This window comes from Mixophyes fleayi, chromosome 8, assembly GCF_038048845.1.
Source record: "Mixophyes fleayi isolate aMixFle1 chromosome 8, aMixFle1.hap1, whole genome shotgun sequence".
NCBI classification, from domain to species: Eukaryota; Metazoa; Chordata; class Amphibia; order Anura; family Limnodynastidae; genus Mixophyes; species Mixophyes fleayi.
Window position 1 is genome coordinate 101,624,507 of NC_134409.1, and position 21,025 is coordinate 101,645,531.

At 37.8% G+C, this 21,025-nt stretch overlaps 1 protein-coding gene across 1 annotated transcript in view; it reads right to left on the minus strand.

The window, feature by feature from the left end:
- CACNA1I (calcium voltage-gated channel subunit alpha1 I) overlaps positions 1-21,025 on the minus strand; it is a 565,240-nt gene that overhangs the window by 67,890 nt on the left and 476,325 nt on the right. The window contains exons 18-27 of the mRNA XM_075183011.1: positions 20,507-20,607; positions 18,880-19,003; positions 16,985-17,053; positions 16,667-16,851; positions 14,690-14,816; positions 12,453-12,578; positions 12,268-12,357; positions 9,765-9,957; positions 6,400-6,551; positions 1,351-1,460 (exon numbers count right to left, since the gene is read on the minus strand). Coding sequence (XP_075039112.1) covers positions 1,351-1,460; positions 6,400-6,551; positions 9,765-9,957; positions 12,268-12,357; positions 12,453-12,578; positions 14,690-14,816; positions 16,667-16,851; positions 16,985-17,053; positions 18,880-19,003; positions 20,507-20,607 — 1,277 coding nt within the window. The remainder of the gene's footprint in view (positions 1-1,350; positions 1,461-6,399; positions 6,552-9,764; positions 9,958-12,267; positions 12,358-12,452; positions 12,579-14,689; positions 14,817-16,666; positions 16,852-16,984; positions 17,054-18,879; positions 19,004-20,506; positions 20,608-21,025) is intronic.

Genomic DNA, 21,025 nt, shown 5'->3' on the forward strand with positions numbered 1-21,025 from the left:
GCATCCTTTGACTTTTGTGCTGCAGTTCACAAAGGTGCAATGGTCAAAGTACTTCCCTATCAGGATTCCTCTACACATACTTTCCTGTATGAGCTACTGGTCTGAACTTCATTATAGTATGTATTAACATGGAAAAGTGAATGAACGGCAGGATTGTCTTTAATGAATATGTCATATTTGTAAACTTTATCAATTTAAATGCATTGGTTTATTTGTGCCATATTCCCAGTTGGGGTGTATTCACAGCTGGGCCATATTCCCAGTTGGGCCATATTTTTCAGCTGGGCCATATTTCCAGTTGGGCCATATTCCCAGCTGGGCCATATTTCCAGTTGGGCCATATTCCCAGTTGGGGTATATTCACAGCTGGGCCATATTCCCAGTTGGGCCATATTTCCAGTTGGGCCATATTTCCAGTTGGGCCATATTCCCAGTTGGGCCATATTCCCAGTTGGGCCATATTTCCAGCTGGGCCATATTCCCAGCTGGGCCATATTTCCAGTTGGGCCATGTTCCCAGTTGGGGCATATTCCCAGCTGGGCACCTTCTCTCTGAGCTGGTGTCAATAAAGGTGTTTTCACCAGAAAGCCAACTAGGAATCGCCCTCAGATTTGCCCTATATCCACATTCTGTTGCTCTTTTGTATGTTCTATTGTTGTTTGCATTTTTTAGGTGCACATGCTGAGCAGTTCTGACTATGTAACACTGCTCCAACCATCAACTAATCATTTGCACCTCTGCACAAAAAAAAACATGATACTCTGCCAAGCCTGGTACAATTAACATTAAATACAATATCATAATGTCACAAAAGATGGCTTTTTCGCTCTGTCGCACTGGATCACTCAGGTATAAATAATCTCCTCTAAAGGTCATTTAAGAATAAATAAATAAAACAGTGGGGAAACACAAAGGCTTCTTTTGTAATGCCATGCCCTCATTTTTGCACAGAAATGTCTGTTTTTATGGTCGCATGCATGTGTTACCAGGGCATGTTGGTGTAGATAGTTGGACATGAAAGAATTGGGGCATACCGTAGAGGATGTGTGCTATCCGCAGTAATGCCCCTGATTTTGCATACAAAACAAGATTCTGTTTAGTGAGAAATGATAGGTCAATAAACATCAAAATTGTTATCATGCGCATGGCTGCAGAGGTGATCAGGCCTCAGTCTCTGCTCCAGTAAGACACCTGTTCAGCTATTTAGACATACTGTATATTATCGCAAAAGCGCATTATTATGTGAACTGCTCCAATACATGCTTTTCTACTTCAGAAATTGACGTGATTATTTTTGTCAATTTCAATTTCAGCACATCAATGAGCACACCAAGCTTATTGGTCACTTACCTGTCCTTGAAAAAACGTCTAAATCCAAAGGCCACCAATTTCAGCACTGCTTCAAGTACAAACACTGTAGTAAACATGTAGTTGCAGTACTTCAGGGCAACTTCAAGAGACTACAAAAAGAGAAAGTTAAGGGGAAATTAATAGAGTGAAATTAGTATAAAACTATTTGGAATACATTGCAAATTGTGTACTGTGCTCCCTTAATTATTTCACATAGTAGTATATACTGTACGTGCACAGGCTATGAAGGAAAGGAATGTAGTAGAAGATAGACAATGTATATATAGACTATATGTACCACGGCCCTGATTCATTAAGGATCTTAAATGAAGAGGATTCCATTTTCAGTCTCCTGGACAAAACCATGTTACATTGCAAGGGGTGCAAATGAGTGTTCTGTTTTGCACATAAGTTAAATACTGACTGTTTTTCCGTGTAGCACACAAATACTTGATAGCTTATTTGTACATTGAAATTGAAAGTTGATATGTGTGTGCTACATGAAAAAACAATCAGTATTTAACTTATGTGCAAAACAAAATACTAATTTGCACCCCATGCAATGTAACATGGTTTTGTCCAGGAGACTGGAATAAGAATCCTCTTCATTTAAGATCCTTAATGAATCAGGCCCCATGTCTTTAATTATAGCAGCACATACATGTAACAATTGTTAGAAGTGGTACAAACACTTCTTTTTTAACAAGTTTCATTATTTTGGTCTTTTGGTAATTAACAGTAAGGACCTCATTTAGAGTCGGATGCAAAGTCCTTCTAAGAAGTGTAGGAGTGGTAGTGTGCTGCAGCTTGGTAGGGTGTTACGAGTGGCAAGCAACCCCAGTCGTGTCCCACACATAATACCCTACCGAGCTGCGAGCAGTTCCTGCAGCTAGCTAACTGCTTGCACCACACCTAGTTCCTGCCGCACAGTTTTAGCCATTCTTTGACGTGTGTTGCGTCTGCGCCTCACCGCGACTAGGATTTACCTACATGGTCAGGCCTTCACAATTCCACGTTCCGCCCATTCTCTCGTAGTGAGCCGCAAGCTGTTGCAAATGTAAATTGTGTCTAAGATTCTTGCTGCACATGCGTGATAGTGTTTTTTTTTGTTCGATGCACCTAAAATGGACTTTGCGTCCGACTGTGAATGAGGTCCTAAGAGTACAAATAATGGCATATGATTTAACTAGATTTAAGTGTTATTTAAGTGCTATGGTTAAAGCTGTTTAAAGATAACATTTACAAATTTGGCTCTTAAAAGCCAGTCTCTCCCCTAGCATGACATTGCTAAAAAGGCATTGTATATAACGTACACAGAGTTATCTACTCAATTAAAATCAAAAATATTACCTCCATGCCAAAACAGCTTTAGTTATTGAGAAAAATATTGGGAATTACTGCCATATCTATGTAAAAGTCAATCCCACATGCCTAGTTACTGACTTTAAATAATAAATAAAGTTCATTCTTAGCAGCTAAGTATGCTGCAGGAGAGGCTTCAGCAGAATCCCATAGAATTAAGAAGTAAATCATTAAATCCCCTGGGAAAATGAGGCAGAATTTACAAAACATATTTATGTTAGTGTAAAATGTCCATTTATCACTTTCAAATGCAAACATCAAAATATTCAAAACTGGAAAATCAGGAAAAGTTAGGCCATGCCACTGATTTATCTTATCTACTCCAGCTCAAATATTGTTCTTTGTCTCTTCTGAATTGAACACCTTTTATTCTCAATTGTGTCAGTTTTTCTTTCTCAGACATTCACAATACAGTCTCCACTCGGAAACAAAAAGTTCAGTATATATGTACTAAAGATGAGCAAAGTTGTGATGGAATTTTGTCGCAGAGTAGACTGTTTTGCAGAAGTGCAAAGTTCCTGACAACACAATGGCCGCGTACAACTTTTGCTACACCATTCTGCGAACAGATATTTTAAAGAATATAATTCATACTTGCCAACATGGGCAAGATGATTCCCGGGAGGTCCGGGGTGCAGGTGGGTGTGTGACATCACTACTCTGAACCAATAAAAACAGGGGGCTGGGCCACAATGCTGGGTCCATGACATCACTAAGCCCCACCCCCTCCATTTAGTTTACACATCCGGCCAGGATCAGGGAGAATTGCCTGCTCTCCCGGGAGTCCGGGAGAACTCCCAGAAATTCAGGAGTCTCCCGGACATTCCGGGAGAGTAGGCAACTATGACATAATTTTGTTTTGCACTTTGTTGATCACTGCTAGTGTCCAAAGCTTTCACGGGCATTGTTCTAGTGCATCTATAAATAAGACCTATTTTATTTTAAAATTCATGTCTGACCTTTTTATGTCTTCTTTTACGTTATGTCTCTGATTGATCTGACATTGCATGCTTATCAAAGCTGTATGACTACCAGGAATATGTTTTCATAAGTTGGCCCCTCTTCTTTTATTTCCACAGCCCAGGACACAAACTGTATGTAACAGATTGTGACTAGTGAAGGTCCACACCCCCTTCCCTTCTGCAGCCATTTAATGTTAGTTTATACAATTAATCTGTTTGTTCTGTATTACAAATCCAGTAGAGCTCTGGCAAAAACAGCGGCATGTAGCAGCCCACGGGGCTCCAGCTAAGTGGAGGAGCCACCTTAGGAAAATATTTTATTAGATGCCAATGCAGCTTTAAATTCTTTCCTGGCAAAATACTACCCCCCACCCCCTTGCAAAACTCATGTAACCTGCTGAAAACACAAAATATACAGGGCCTGATGCAGCTCAGAATGTAACTGCCGTATTTTGAGTAAAATCGCAGTGTGCATGCCCAGAAACAAACCATACAGCAGAGAATGCAGCAATGTCCAATAAATCTTACTGCAGCCTACGATTTCAGGGGCGAAACAGTGACGGAAATGGGAGTATGCATGTGGCCAATGTACAGTAAGGGCGTGCCATGCAACTCTAAGGTACGTATTTTTCTGCCATATGTCTTGCACCAGCTACAGGTCAGGTAGAAGTGTTGAGTGATAGTGATGATGGCCGTGTATCATACTTGCCGACTTTCTTCAGCTCCCTTCCGCCAGGGGAAGGGGGCGTGAGGGGGGCGGGATGGCCAAAATCGCGTCATTTTGCCCCCCCCTGTGACGGGAATCACAGCGTTTGGGATCTAATTCTGCCCACTTTACTAGGAAGTGGGGCACTTCCTAGTGAAGTGGGCAGAATTCAGAAGATTGCCACACTTGCCCGGGAGTACGGGAGACTCTCACAAAATGCAGGAGTCTCCCGGACATTCCGGGGGATTTGGCAAGTATGCCGTGTATGCAATCTAGAACATGTGTTTGCAATCAAGAGCAACTGTAAAAATGCATTTTAAGAACAGTAGACATTAATAACAGCCTAATAAATGTATTTTATTACTTTTTTGTTTAAAAAAAACAACTTTGTCATTAATGACTATATTATTAAGAAGTAACATTAAATTATTATTTTTTTCTGTGCTTTCTTTTGTGACTTTATATTCCATAATTGTATTGAACATATCCTGCAGTGTATTGTCTGTTACAGCAGAGTGGACCTAGACCCATATTCATCTAGTGAGGTATCTTTACATCCGCTCCTTGTTCAATACGGACATGCACATGCCTAATTTACTTGCGTTTTAAAAAAATGCACAATACGTTCATTTTGCATGCCTTAATGAATTAGACCCACAATCTTTAAACACCATAATAACTGAATAGCAATGTAAATGTGATTTTGAAAGCTCTGTAACATACACTCTCTGTTCTGCCCCCGGCACAAGTGCTGTCAAAGTCGAATTATTGTATGAAAGAAAGTATATTGATTAATATTGTTTTACCGTGCGATTGCGATCATTACGCCACATATTATGACGCAATCGCACGATAAATAACGCACACATACACTTACACTTACACATTCACTTGTACATAGTTCATCTTATAATAGTTCCAACCCACAGTCATTTATGAACAGATGTTATTGAGTTTATAGTTAAATATTATAATGTTATATGCACTTTAGTGAGATCTAAGGTTCAGGTTACAGGAAACAAATCATGTTTGGTGTCATTCTAATCCCCTATTTATCCTTAGTGATCCGGTTCCGTCAGCTATAAGATCGCACCTCGTGTATGCTAGTTATGGAATATAGGGAATTAGTGATCAGAATGGTATTGTGTGTGTATAAAGTAAATAGACCAGTTTGAACTAGCTTTCAGCGGGAAGATTAGTATGCATCTGATTGGAGAGCTGACCCCCACCCTTGGAGGGTGTCGTTTGAACTGACCTATGAACTACACTATACTGGACTGTCCTGGAGCCTGAATCTATGGAAACATGTCAAGTCATCTATATTGTATTTACTATAACACCAAATGTATATATATTGCTCTCTGGAATCAGCTTACAGTCCCTTTGACCACAGACTTCAGGACTGAATGACTGCAAGCTGGATCCAGCGGAGCGTGGCGTATGTATTGGCTGTACTTATTTATTTAATTGTTATTCTTTTGCTTTTGCTAATAAATCACTTTGTGAGTTGGAACCACACAAATCGCATAGACAATGATTATTGGTAAACGATAAAATAACTTTAATAGTTTACATACAGAACAAGGATGTGGTTCAAAGTGTTCAGGGAGGTAGAGAAAAACCACTAACTGAACAAATGTTTAAATACAATAATATAATTAAACAAGGCAACAAGCTGAAATTAAACAAGTCAACAAGTCCAAATTAACAAAATTGATATTTAGATAAAAAAATAGCACAAGGGTTATGCAGTAATGAATTTATGAAGAATGTTCAATCAAGCAAGCAAAAGTAAACATACATTTTTAATGATTAAATGTTTTTACTATACTAAAAAAAAGAGTAAAGAGTTATCAATGGAAGAATTTCTAAACTAAATGTTTATTTTACTTGGTCAATTATTATTACTATTATCATTAGTAACACATTTGGACAGTTCTAATGTTAATTTTAACTGGAAATACTAATATGTTTGATTCATGATTTTTGTGTGTTAAAAAAGTGAAACATCTCACTCACCCGTGGTTGACTGTAGTGCTCCAAGGACATTGTAACAACATTAAGGCAAATGATGATTGTAATGAATATATCCAAGTAATGGCTAGTACAGGCTGTGTGAATTAAGAGGCGTGCAGGGCAGTAGGTGGCATAATATGGCAAACGCTGGGCTTCTGTGTGAAAGAAAACAGCAGAGAGATGCAACTTTTAGACCAGTAAGATAATAGAGTGACAAGGGGCAAGGAAATAAACAGAGTATTTTAAGGTATAGTGCAGATGATAAATACAGAACAAGACAGATGACAGACAGCATCAAATAAAGGAACACAGTGGGGGTTCATCTCTAACAGACAGTGCATCACATCTAGCATGTTCCATTCAGAGCCTTTGCATTTGCTTTTGTGCTCTGAGCAAACTAACATTCATGCCCAATAGGAAATTAAATGAACTGTCTATTCTAAATCTTTGCCCACTCATTACACCTTGTTTGTTGAGCTTCCCCAGTACTTGGATTACAAATACAAAAAAGTCTGTTCAAGTCATTGCCTACAGTAGTTACCCATGTCTACTACATCCTCATTAAATTAGATTAATTATTCTTTTCTTCTAAATTACTTCACCTTTGGCCCTCATTTAGCTATGGAAGGACTTGGGAAAAGTATGGGGACATCGGACTGGCTTTATTTCAATTTTCAGAACTAGGGGATTTATATTGTAAAATACATTAGTTTGTTAATTAATAGTGAAGCCTTTAATTCCTGCACCCACTCTCTAACTAACACCGATAGGTCTATCATTGAAATGTTGCTGAACACAAGGGGGATCCAGGTTAACCTGCGAATTTTGGCAGGCGGGGGACCGTTTATGCATCCCCTACTGCTTGTGTGTTTTCATCTAAATGTAAGTGTAATTCTTCTATTATTGTTGTGAAATAAAGCTCCTGATCTATTTGTGGTTTCTGGTTTTCTTATTTCCAGAGCCTTAAAGATTTAGCTATTTGTAGCAGTCATCATTGTGGTGGTGTAATCGTGTAGGGCTTGGTCCGGTATATTCTCTATTGTCAGTGCAGCGTTTTTTTTGGATAATTTATATGGGGTCCTTAAAGCAGCAGTCCCACATAGCCTTTATCCTTAAAATAACATTTTAAGTACATTTGAAGCATGTATATGATTATTTTTACTTAGTCGTCCTCCTAAGAATTATTATTATTTAATCACAATCCTTCTGGAGGGCAGACAAGTATGGCTGCCAGTCACACAAATACAGACTTAACAGCATGTCATGTGATAGGGGAAGGAGGGGAAGGATTTTACAGAGCACAGAGCAGATAGAGCTCAGAGGGCCATTCCAAAGCCCTTATGCTCACATCATGTGCCATGTAACTGTGGTTGCCATGACACTGTGCAATCTCTATAGATTTCTAAATAATTTATAGCAATCTGATTAAACAAACCAAGGGAAAGTGATAATTACTAAAGTTTTTATTATAGCCTGTCACAGTGATTTATGTGAAAAAAAACAGACCTTATTTATTTCATGGGATTGCTGTTTTATTTATTCCAAACTTTTTTTACATTTTCCCTTTGCTAAGGATATACTTTATGCATGCGCCAAGCTGTGTGCCTACTTTATCTTGTCCTCTTTGTATGCGCAGACTGGACCCTGTTGATGTTAAGTAATGGTTATTTCCACCTCTGATGCGATACTAAAATCAGGATCCTGCACCACCATGTAAAATCGCAGATGCATTCATGTTCCCCTATCTGCAGTCTTTGCAGATCATTTATATGCCTTGCAGGTAATATTTCCATTTACGTTGGCTTACAAATGGAATTTGATTGTAATTTCTAAGAAATACACAGATCTTCCCATCATCCACAGCAAACATTTCCCCCATTGCAAAATAGACCATTTTTTTGTGCTAAGATACCAGGTCTAAGTGACACCTAAGAACCTACTTTACATTACAATGGGTGAAATTTAGCTATAAAATACAAAAGTGCTGCTCTGTCTGCCCATAAATGACACCCAATGATTCAGACCAGCAATGACCTTTGTAAAAAAATAAATTATGTAAGTGATCACAAAGAGCACTAATGTTTCACTAACAGTCTGCAAAGTTTCCCTCTTCTTTTTTTATCAGTGAACAAAGTCACCTTGAGACCATGAGGGGTCTGAAAATGTCTTTTAACTCCTGGTTGAGTGTAACAGGAAACTGCTTGCAAATACATCAATACATAAGCAATTTAAGTAAAGGGAATTGTGGATGGGTAAAAAAAAATAGATGAAAATGACAATGATGTCGGTTAGTTAACCCAATTCACTACCAAAGAAAGTTTGCAGCACATTGTGGAGCAATGCTTTGCAAATCCCTATGGAAAGGAAGTGGTAAAGGGTAAATAAGGACTGGCAGAGTACAACAGATAATTATGCAAATCACTGCAGGGTTTTTGCATATGAGTAAAAGTCACCTCCTTCTTCCCTTTTTTATCTTTCTTCACTCCCCCTTTTTCGTCTGATGTTTCTGTTGTTGTTCAGGGGCATGTATTAAATTTTGACTGTTCCCAGGAAACATACAGCAACGTAGTGCAGGATTAAACTACTTTATTTATGGTTCTCCAGATGTTGTGGAGCCACAGCTTTAAACATAAAGGGCCTGAGTCATTAAGGAGAGCAAGGCAAAACAAGGAGTGAGTATGATTCTGGATAAACCATGTTACAATGCAAGGGCAGCAATTAGTTTATTATTTTGCACATGAAGAAAATACTAGCTGCTTTTCCATGTAGCACAAAAATACTTGATAGATTTATTTTTACACTGAAATTTAAAGTTGATCTAGGACATGCCCTACCCCAACTATAAATCTGTCCCCATAGTTTAACTGTATCTCCCCCTCCAATGCAACATGGTTTTGCCAAAGGGTAAAGTTACTCATTGGTTTTGCTTTGCTCTCCTTAATGACTCAGTCCCAAAATGTCTGCCAAATGTTTGCAGAGCATACTGGGAGTTCTGGTGAAAGAGTACCTGGTGATAGGTAGCCTAAGACTGTTATAGATGATAAAAATGGGAATGCAGCCTATCCATTCCCTGGGAACCAAAGGGTGCTACCTTTAGTGATGTCCCGGCCCCTAATGAAATGATAGCTTCAATTCTCATTTTGTTTTACATAAAATGGTGACTTTAAGTTGTGTTTATATGTCATGTATTTCATTAGGCATTACCATTAAAATATCTTCCATTAAATTGGTTAACCGGGCATAAAAACCGAAGACTCAATGTGCATGGTATATCATGGACACTGATAGTGGCGCTGGAGGAAGGAGGAAGAAGATAGGAAGAAGTTATAGTGCCTACGAACCGACCGAACACTTAGACTTTTTCTTACTCCTTCGCTTTTTTTCCAAGCGTCTCAGGCGCTTCTCCTCTCGTCTTCGAGCTTCCTCTGCCTCTTGGTGCTGCCGGCACTTGTGGAAATTCTCTACTACTACACCCACAAACATGTTTAGTACAAAGAAACTAACAATGAGCAGGAAAGAGATGAAATAGAGCAACATCCAGGGGTTGTTGTTGGTAATGGGCTGGAAAGACACAAGAAACACAACTTATAATGACTATTTCAAACAATCCTCTTAGTTTCGTAACACATATTTTTAATACAAGTTAAATACACTAAAGTCAATAAAGACTTTTTTTAAGTAGCCGAAATGTGATGTGACCTATAACAACTAGTCATATTTGCTTTGATTATATGTTAGAGCTATACTAGCCGAGTATTATTAAAGCGGATTTGTCACCTACACACAGTGGGCCTCATTTAGTAAGCGCAAGCAGCCTGAGGCATAGTGTAAGATCAAGCTGTACACCTTGATTTGAGCAACTACGGCTCAATGTCTGCCAGAGCACACAGGTTTACGGAGCAAGAAGGGGCATCTGCACTAGAACAAAAGGGTTCTCTTTGGCGAATAGAAGGAGTTGGGCAAAGTTCTTTGTTAAGTAACAATTGCACCTAACTTTGTGCAGCAGTGTAAAAACAAGTTTTAATTTTGTAAAGCGAGATTATTAAATGATAAATGGAGATGGTACATTTTTAAGGGCATTCCTTACTGTGAGGATGGTCACACGACTGTTTCTACTTTGCAGAATAATTTGATCTTTGCCCCAACTCTGAACTGGGAGAGACCGGGCTTGTTCTATTCTTTTAATGGAGCACATTTTGTACATTCCATTTGCATATCAGGGGAGAAGAACATTTCACAGCTTCAAACACACAAAATTGGCAGTCCCAATGTCTCACTCCAATGATTAGTTTAAGCCATGAATAAGGGTAATTTAAGAAATATTTTATGAGAAAAGTTGAAATGTTTTATTTAATGAAAGGGGAGACTATAAAGTGGTGGGGGTTGGATATCTGATAGCATATCTACACTTTTATGAAGTGCACCTCTTCAGACTGTTCCACCTATCCGATACAAATTTATGGAGCTGTGTCCCAAGAGAGCAGAGTCGGCGTCTAGTCTGATGTGTGTAGAGCAGACCTCAGTGCAAAACCAAAGCGTTTTCTCTGTGTACACATAATAAATGAGGTCCAGTGTCAATGACAAAGAACTAGCTTTTAGTGAATTGATAGGCATCATTCCCATACATGTTGGTTCAGCCTACAAACTGGTGAATTGATAGGCTGCATTCTCATAAAAGTTGGTTCAAAACAAATTAGCTGTGCATTGATGTTAAGAATATTTGATGTAATGGATGCAAACTGGTAATCCTAAAGTGATATATCCTGCATTCTTCCAGCTAAGGAGTTCACTGAAGCCCTGTTAACATTGTGAGATCACAATACTCTTCAACATGAAAAGTTTTGAAGCCTTTGGTGAATTCGAAATAGAGAAACACTAAGGGCTAGATTAACTAAGCTGCGGGTTTGAAAAAGTGGGGATGTTGCCTATAGCAACCAATCAGATTCTAGCTTTCATTTATTTAGTACCTTCTACAAAATGATAGCTAGAATCTGATTGGTTGCTATAGGCAACATCCCCACTTTTTCAAACCCGCAGCTTAGTAAATCTAGCCCTAAGAATCCTTATTGTATTCAGTGGAATAAAGTGGTTCCATGTCTTGGAAATACAGATACACTATTTTGCTATCCTACTCTTTTAAACCTAATTCATGAAGCAATCTTGAAGCTCTTGTATTTAAGGTACATTATGGTGAACGGGCAGGAGTATTCATAAGTCACCATACACTGTATGTACAGTAATTGAATAAGTATGTCCTGACCACACTGCTTGTAAGTCTCTAAAACAATTACTCTGAACAAGGCCTTTACAGCATAACTGTTCAGCTGCAGCTCATGCAATCACTGAGAAGAGTGAGAGGTGTGGTACCCAGCTGGGTGGTTGCATGGTGACGATTTTAAACCTGTTCCATGACTCCTACCTAACATAACATAGTTGTTTTAGTAGTATGAAAGGATATCAATAATGAGCTCTGGTAAATAAAAATATTACAATCTGTTAATAGAACTATGAATAATATATAAGAATTATAAAACCATGCTTGTCATGGGGGAATGTGCTGTTCTTTGGGTGGTATATAATAAATATGAGCTAATAACCATTAATGTCCTTATTGCTGTCCTCCAACTGTTATTTGCAGGGTGTTTAGGTTGGTCTAAAGTATTGACAAGGTACTGAGCTTAGACTGCATATCTGTTTCTTGAACTACTACCTCATTGTACATACTACATATGAGGGAATGATAGCAACGCTATTTTGATATTTGAGGCTTGATAAAGAATGGGCAATAAAGAATGTTTTAATTTCCAAGAAATCTGGAGTAAAAATAAGATTTGCTTAACTCTATCTTCTGATAATGTGAAGATTTCATACCTGTTGGTCCACAGCGACGGCATCAAGTCCATTATACATGATATTAACCCATCCATCTTTTGACGCCAAAACAAAAAGTGACATTAAGGCCTGGAATGAAAGGAAATAATGTATTTAATATTAGACTATGTAATCGTCATATGATAATGAAACATGATAGTGATGTCACTGGTATAAGGTATTACCTGTCCCAGGTTATCAAAGTTGTACTTGTGATGCACCCATTTATAACTGGCAGCCTCACAGTCTGACCTGTTGGTGACATTTCGAACATCTACACCAAGGCAGTAGAAAAATTTACCCTTAAAAAGCTATGGGGAACAGGAAGAGATAGAAATATGTTAATGATTATTGCAAAAGAAGAATATAGTTATGAAATATCTTTAAGTGATGCATGGGACATTTTTTAATCAAGCACATGGCTTTATAATGTTTTAAGGTATGGGGTAAGGTAATTAATTTCTGACATAAATGTGGGAATAAGAGCTAGAAAAAAATCTGACCTCATGTGTGGTGATAAATAACTGACTTGTCTTGGAAATAAAATACATGTATTGTAACAGAGCCTATAATCAGCATGATTACAATATACAGTATAACGTTTGGAAAACATATTTAGAAAGTAACAAGATCAGGGTGTGGTCTGAATTTACAACTTCTGTGGAGTCATGGTTAATTAAGAAGAATTTAAACTATCATCGGCAGATGGCAATTGATTAAAGACAAGTTTTTCTTTGAAACCCATTGCCGTTTTAAATTTGGCTGGCAAAGTGGCCGAATATCAGCGATTTGCTACAATCGCAGGTTTGGGTACGAAAGATCGGTGCTGACTACACCGACAACACTTACCACGACCTCTGGAGTCCAGCTGGCTGCTTTCACGACGAGGATCTATCACGACTCTTCACTGAAGCGGCTTCAATCAATCGCGAAGACAGAAGACGCCGGCTGCACTGGATTACGTCATTGACCTCGCCGACGCTGTTCATGCTGCTCTTAAGGGGGTAATGTAACTATGGGGCCATATACAATGTACAACCCTTTCTAAAGTACATTGTACATGGCCCCATAGTTACATTACCCCCTTAAGAGCAGCGTGAACAGCGTCGGCGAGGTCAGTGACGTCATCCAGAGTAGCCGGCGTCTTCTGTCTTCGGGATTGATTGAAGTCGCTTCAGTGAAGAGTCGTGATGGATCCTCGTCGTGGAAACAGCCAGCCGGACTCCAGATGTCGTTGTAAGTGTTGTCGGTGTAGTCTGCACCGATATGCTGACTACCACCGGTTTGCTGTACTGAATTTGCCAAAAACAAGGAGACTTTTGGACAGGATTGGAGGACATTACCACTTACATTTATGTCACTAGTTGTGTTTTCCGTATATACAACCCTGTGTTTTCCTAATGAAGCTGATTAGTTCAGTGTATTGTTTTACTGTTTAATTTGTGTTGGCCAATTATATAAAAAGTTTTACGTTTATGTGTCTGAAATGTAGTTCCTACCCACATCAAGGGTAGTCAGGTTCCCTAATTCCTAGTCCCTAGTTAGGGGTCTGGCTGGGTGACCACACAGTGTAGGGACTAGGATGTTTTTATCCCATGGGTATGGTGATCGTTACACCATGCACTCCTAGCACAGTAATTTTGGACACATTTGCCTATAAACACCCTCATTTCTCTTTTGGAAACTGCCCACAGAAAATCAGTGTGCTGTTTTCTTAATGAATAAAACACAGATACCCTCATGTCTGAGAACATGATAATTTGGCATTTATGGGGCACTCTTTTCAAGATATGTATAATATTTCAAAATACATTGTGAGAATTCTTAATATGTGGAAATAAAGGTTAAAAAACGTTTTGGTCAGAGATCTGATCCCGCCAAGTGGATTACGGTATATTTATATTCCTCTTATATAATAGTATCAGAGCTGGAACCGCCATGTTTAACACACATACCTGGTGGCGACAGGACCTACTCTAATCCCCAAACAAGTTTAGTTTTTATAGGATTACATGGCACTAACATAAATATTAAAGTTAATTTAGTAAGGTGTGGAAGTGTCCCAGCTTCAGTTGCTGTTTGAGACTGCAGAATACTCAGGGCCATCCCTTCATCTCTATAGTAAGGCACAGTGGAGACATGAAAACTCCACTATTACTGTCTACTGGTCTGCTAGGGGCTCTGCATGACGATCAGTTCATCAATACTACCCCAATGACTGGAGAACACAATGAACAGATTCCACACATATCTCTTCAGCAAGTAAAATGTAATCATTCCAAAGTGGATTTGAAGTGATCCTGTAAAGACCTTCCATTGACTTTTAATATGTAATAAAATAGCAAATCACTCAACACTGAATAAAATAATAATTTTCTCAGTTATGCCAACATTTCATGTATCCTTTCCATAAAAACAGTACCTGCACCCCAAGGATCCCAAAGATGATGAAGAAGGCACAACAGATCAGGACAATGTTTCCAATTGGCTTTAGAGATGATATCAAGGTTTCCACCACCAATTTCAGTCCTGGAGCTCGGCTTATTACCCTGATTACAATGAAAAACTGATAGTTTAATGCAGTCACGTATGGATTTCTTGCCATGTCATGTTGTGGTATACTGCTGCATTTAAATATTTACTATTCTATGCTAATGGCTGGAAATGGAAGTAGGAAAATGTGCTCTCCAGATGTTGAAGAACTACAACACCCATAGTGCTCTACTAGCTCAGTGCTAGCAGTTTAAGAGTCATAGGCTATCTTTTGACATGTTTACAGTGCTGCATGGCAGAGGAGCATGGGAATTGTAGTTCAACAGCAACCAGAGAGCACTGAAACTGAGCTCCACTGTCTGCACAAATATACATGCCTTGTATACCACCAATGCCACTGGTGTTGTACAGGTGAAGTAGATATTACAGCATAGGTTGGTGAATTACATGACTGCATTGCTAATGTTTAGGATTCTGATCTTATAGCTTAGGTTGCACATGAATCGCACTGTGACAGAACTCCTTTAACTGTCCCACATTGCGATCAATAATGCTGTATGGCCTACTCCCTCTGCATGTCTTCACTCTACTGAGCAGATGCGATTTCTTTGTCAATAGGGAGTTACAGGTAACATCATCTCTTTCAAGGTCTTTTAAAGACCCTTCACTTGATGATGTATACTCTTTCAAAAATATGCAAACTAAAATCCCTGGAGAACACAATGGGATTGAACCATTAAGGAGAGCAACAAAAAAAAAAAAAGACGCAACTTTGCACATTGCCATAACCATGTTGCATTGGAGGGGGGATACATTTAAAATGTGGGAACAGCTTCATAATTGATGTAGGGGTTGTCCTAGATCAACTTTAAATTTCAGTTTTAAAATATAGTTATCAAGTATTTGTGTGCTACATGAATAAAGCCAGTATTTGCTTGATGTGCAAAATAATTATCTAATTGCACCCCTTGTATTGTAACATTGTTTGTCCAGGATCAAATTTACTCCTTTATTTTCCTTGCTCTCCTTAATGACCCAGGACAGATTCTGGGGTTAGACTTCAACTATCCTATTGACTGTAGAGAGAGAAACAAGATACTTCCCCATTAAATATGTTTTTACTGGTTGAAAATTCATAATAAGAAACAAGAGGCATTTTTTCTACCTAGCAGGCATAGCATATATACATACATTTCTAGATATTAACTGGCCAAGGAGAGACCCTTACGTTTGTTAATTATAGACACTTATACTGTATGCACATCTGTCGACTTTCGGATACAAATGACCATACACAACTTATTATACACAGATACAAACATCCAAAAAACACTAAAACGTATACTAATATTCAGGGCACGAGAAAGAGTGTATATACTGATCTATAGCTCAGACTTAAAAATTGGATAATTTGGATAGAAATAAGAATAGGGGAATATGGGGACAATTCTTTCAAGAGATATTATACTGTGATTAAACCCTGTGATGTCCACCACTTCACGTTCTGGGGGTAAATGTATCAAGCTGCGAGTTTCCAGCGGGTTTGAAAAATGGAGATGTTGCCTATAGCAACCAATCAGATTCTAGCTATCATTTATCTAGTACATTCTACAAAATGATAGCTAGAATCTGATTGGCAACATCTCCAAATGTACAACTTATCCTCTATCTGGCTTATGGTTATAGCTCTGATTATTGTGCAAGGTCATTTCTTTACATGTGACTGTTAGACCAATCTCTCACTATTTTAATAGGACATAAGCAAACAGTGCCAAGTGAGGCAACTGCTAGAACTGCTACATGTTATGTAATCACAACTTCCAAGTCATCAGAGTGTCAGATCCTGTCAGTATATGTAGTGCAAGTCCCTTGCCAAGCCCAAAAAATGAATCTGGTTGATTTTCACCTTAAAGGTCGCAATGTACGCAGAAGCCGTAGCACCCTAAGGACACCAAGAATTTTTGCTCCACCAGCAGATGCCACAGAAACCACAATATCAATCAGAGATACAAATACAAGGAACCCATCTAAAATATTCCAGCTGCTGCGGAGGTACGCTTGGTCCCCGAAATATAGTCCTAGAGAGACCACCTGAAAAACACAATGAAAGGCAAAGATAAGTTTTATTGGAACAAATACAGATAAGCAGACTTTTATTTCCATGAAGAGAGAACAAATATGAATAAATCTATAAAATTGAATTGCATTTGAATAAAAGACATACCTTCAATGTCATCTCAGCTACAAAGATAGCAGTAAATATATAATTTGATATACTGAGAAAGAGTCTCTCCTGCAGAACAATAAGAAGTAAAATTAGGAATAATGGAGAAAACAGGAATACTCCCCTCCCCATTTTTATCCAAAAGACTATGTTGCATTGTAAAAACATAGCAAAAAAACAGACTATAAGGGAGGTGTATGATTTTTCCCACTATGTGTTACTAAATTACACACAATTATGTGTAATGTAAGCAGCCTGTAGCTCTGAAGCTGCGGTTTAACTATAACCAGCATTTTCTACTAATCAGTGTCGAACCAAATGATGGGGCTTGTAGTCAAATGATTTCTGTAAGTGCTCAGGTTCCCAAAATCTGGTTAAAATAGCAATAAAACAGAATAATGCCATGGTGTAGAATTTAAGAGGATATCTTTGCAGTGTTTGTCAGTTTGCCAGAGTTAAAATGATGTTTCAGTAACTAAAGTGCTATGGTGACAACACAGGTTTCAATGTGTCTGTTTAGCATAACCAGGTGATGACTAGAACAGTGAGCAATATGGCTACTCATGAGGATAACCAAATTACACTAATCCTGTTGATCAGACACTGGGTCAGACAACCAGGTCATAATCCAAATCTCTAAAGTATGTCCCTGCATTTGGTTAAACAATTACGCAACCATACTGCAATGTGGGTTATCATCTGACCTATTTTCCAGCATACGTAATCAAATCCAATCTGATGGCATTGAATTGTACATAACATTAATTTAGGATCCTACACACAATACAAATTACACCATGTGTTCCTCTTTTTGTGACAGATCAGATCCTGCCATTCGCACGTCACAGTGTCAGTCACAATGAATGGAGATAATTGGACAATGATGCTATCAAAGTGGGTGGAGCTACATATTTTTGCATGTGTGTTTAGCAGTTCCGGAACCAGTGATAAAAGGGAACATTTATAAAAACTGTTGTGCATAAAATAGTGTTGCTACAAGCACCAACCAATCAGATTATGTGTTTTTTTCTGTTGCTGTTTAATAAACTATGGGAAATATAGGATTAGTGGTTATGAGTTTCAATACCTTTCCTCGGGCATGCCAATATTCATAAAATGTCTATATAAGTAAGTGCAGGACCAACAATGAAAATTCTATACAATGCTCTATAGTCCCTGAAACATCCAGGCACCTGATTGTATTCAGACTTGTAATCTTACAAATTGGTTTTGTCAGGACATCCTGGTTATTGAACAAATCATTTGGATGTCCCAGTTTTCAATAAAAAAAAAAAAAAAATATGAACTGTATTTATAACAGAGTAGCCTGACAGCCACTTTATATCCAAAATGACTTCTGTTGAAATATTGTATACAGAATACCATCAATGTTAATATTAGTTAGAAATATCATCATGTAGGAATGTATTGATCAGGCCTCAACATCATGTGGTTTTGAACTACAAATACCAACATGTCTTACAAGTGAGAGTCACTGCATGAGTATGGCATGGTGTAAGCAAACATCCCATCTATAAAGAACTTGTGCATACTTTAGTAAAGATAAAGTGTTTTACTGATCTTTACTTAGAACTTTGATACACACGTTTTACATTGTTTTTCCTGCAGCCTCTACAAAGTGATGTTATGAGTCTCTGGCCTATGCTACATTTCTTCTAGCCCCAGGACATAATAAATAAAGAACACAACTCATTAATATGCTGATTCTACCTTCACTTTCATACCAGAGTAATTCAGCTTCTGCAGATGCTGGAGTTAGGACTATTATACACTGCATCCTGATCTTAATATTATTTGCTTGGCTTGCTGGCTTAATCAAGTTATACAAAAGAAAAGCTGAACGCAGCATCCCAGATATTAAAGATGATTCTCACCGTACTCTTGTGCTCAATCTGAGGCCTCTCCAGAGCGATGGTGATGCAGTTGAGGAAAATGAATGCGAGCACGACATAGTCAAATAGCTTGTGCGCAATTATTGTCTGACACATGATTCGAAACCTATAATGAAACCAAAGTTGAGATAGATGCAATCACACACAATCTAGAGAAGTTGTTTTCAAAAGATGCACCATAGTAATTCTCTTTGTTAACAATCTAGAGTGTCTAGAAAATAATAATAGTTGTGGCCTATATATAAAAAACACTTCTGTTTTCTGCTAGGCTAAACTGGGGATTTAGTGGTTGCTTATGGCTTGCAATACTCCAGTAATTAAAATTTAGTGCCAGAGAGTAAAATTACATATTTTGGCTAGAAAGTACTATAATGAATGATCTCATTGTAACATTCAGTGTTTCTGCTTCACAACATTCTAGCAGCTGCTGTCCAAGGTCCTGGAAAATTTTATCAAGCTTGTAAATTTCTCCAGCTTCAACTCAGAGCAAAGTGATTTGTGCAGTGCATGAATTCCATCTTATATTTTCATGGCAGTTAGTGAACTAGAAAGATTGGTACGAGGAGGGAACCTGATAGTCTATGAGTGTTTTCAAAGAAAACAGCTTATGAGTTTAAACACACACAGCCTACAAATATTTTACAGTATTGTAGTACATATCTATAACTACGGGAGTCTGGGGATAATAAAAATGTATAAAAAAACAAGAGATACATTATCATGTGCTATTTAATAATTCAATTTACTTGCATATCAGTCTTATTTATACTTAAAATAGAATTAAAGTATTTCTTGTTTAAATTTACATCATGTCCAATGATATGTCTCCAGATTTAAGCAGCAAAACATAATTAGCAAGTACCTGTAAAATTACCTACTCACATTTTTTACTGTAGGAAGAAGCCTAAATTATATGCACGATTTGAATACAAGAAGATATAAATGAATTGTTGCTTACTTATCTGGGTAATATAATATCTTCTGTATAATCACAGATTAGCCAGAGCAAATTATATAATCTAAAACATAATACGTTTGGGGATAATAGACATATTTGTTGTGCAGTAGAAACAAGTGTCAAGACTATTTTCACTTTTAGTTTTGAAAGTATTTCACCTCCATTGTGTGCCGTGCTAGTTAAACACATGTAGAGAGCATGTGCTTGTTAAACACGTGTAGATAGTGCATGCAGGTGGGGATTATTGCATGTTTTAGACATGGGTGCAATTTTTTTCAATGTGACATTGAAATAGCATATTTGGTGATTTATTTTTAATGGAAAAATGGCAAAATGTAACTGCTAACCATAATTATTGTTCATTTTTTTTTTTTTTTTACTTTTTACTTTTTTTTTTACTTTTTACCTTTACTTTTTTTAAATGAAAAAAAACTAATGTAGCTGCCACTCATATGCAAAACTTCTAAAATGTCCTCAACATCTCTGCAGACCTAGGGCTATAGTTATCAATTCGTAAGAAACAGATATTTCCATTATCTAAAATCTGAACTCTCACTGAGCCAATAAAATAATTGGTCTGGTGCTGCAAAGCCCAACAGTCCTATTTAATTCCCCTATAAACATATAGCTAGTAGACCTTACTTTGATTACCTGTTTTGTGGTGAGAAAAGGAATATGGACCAGTCCTCACGTAATTCACACCAATCTGGCCGATAGACCTCAATCATTTTTCGAATCCGGAAACACAAGCTCTGCAGGGAGCAGCAATAATATGTTAGGACCATCTCCTTCTCCCGCTCCCTTTTTTTTATTTTCAGAATGCATTTACAAGTCACTTGTTTACATGTAATTGGAGCTGTCATCTGCTGTCACAATTCAGCGATGTGTCATTGTCTTTGGTAAACTCTCTGTGCATGTCACAGTGTTTATCCTTCTACAGAAATTACTACAATATCAAAAACACTATTACTTTCTGCTGTCATCGGTTCCTTTTATATAAATACTTGGCAAAGATCCCTCAGAGAGTAATATCATGCTGATTAAGGCCAATTCATTATTATGCCTAGCTCAATAGATATCAGCTCTACAGAGACAGAGATACACATTGCATCATTTTTTGTTGATTAAACATCTATGTCATTCTATTAATAATTATATTTCTACCCATAA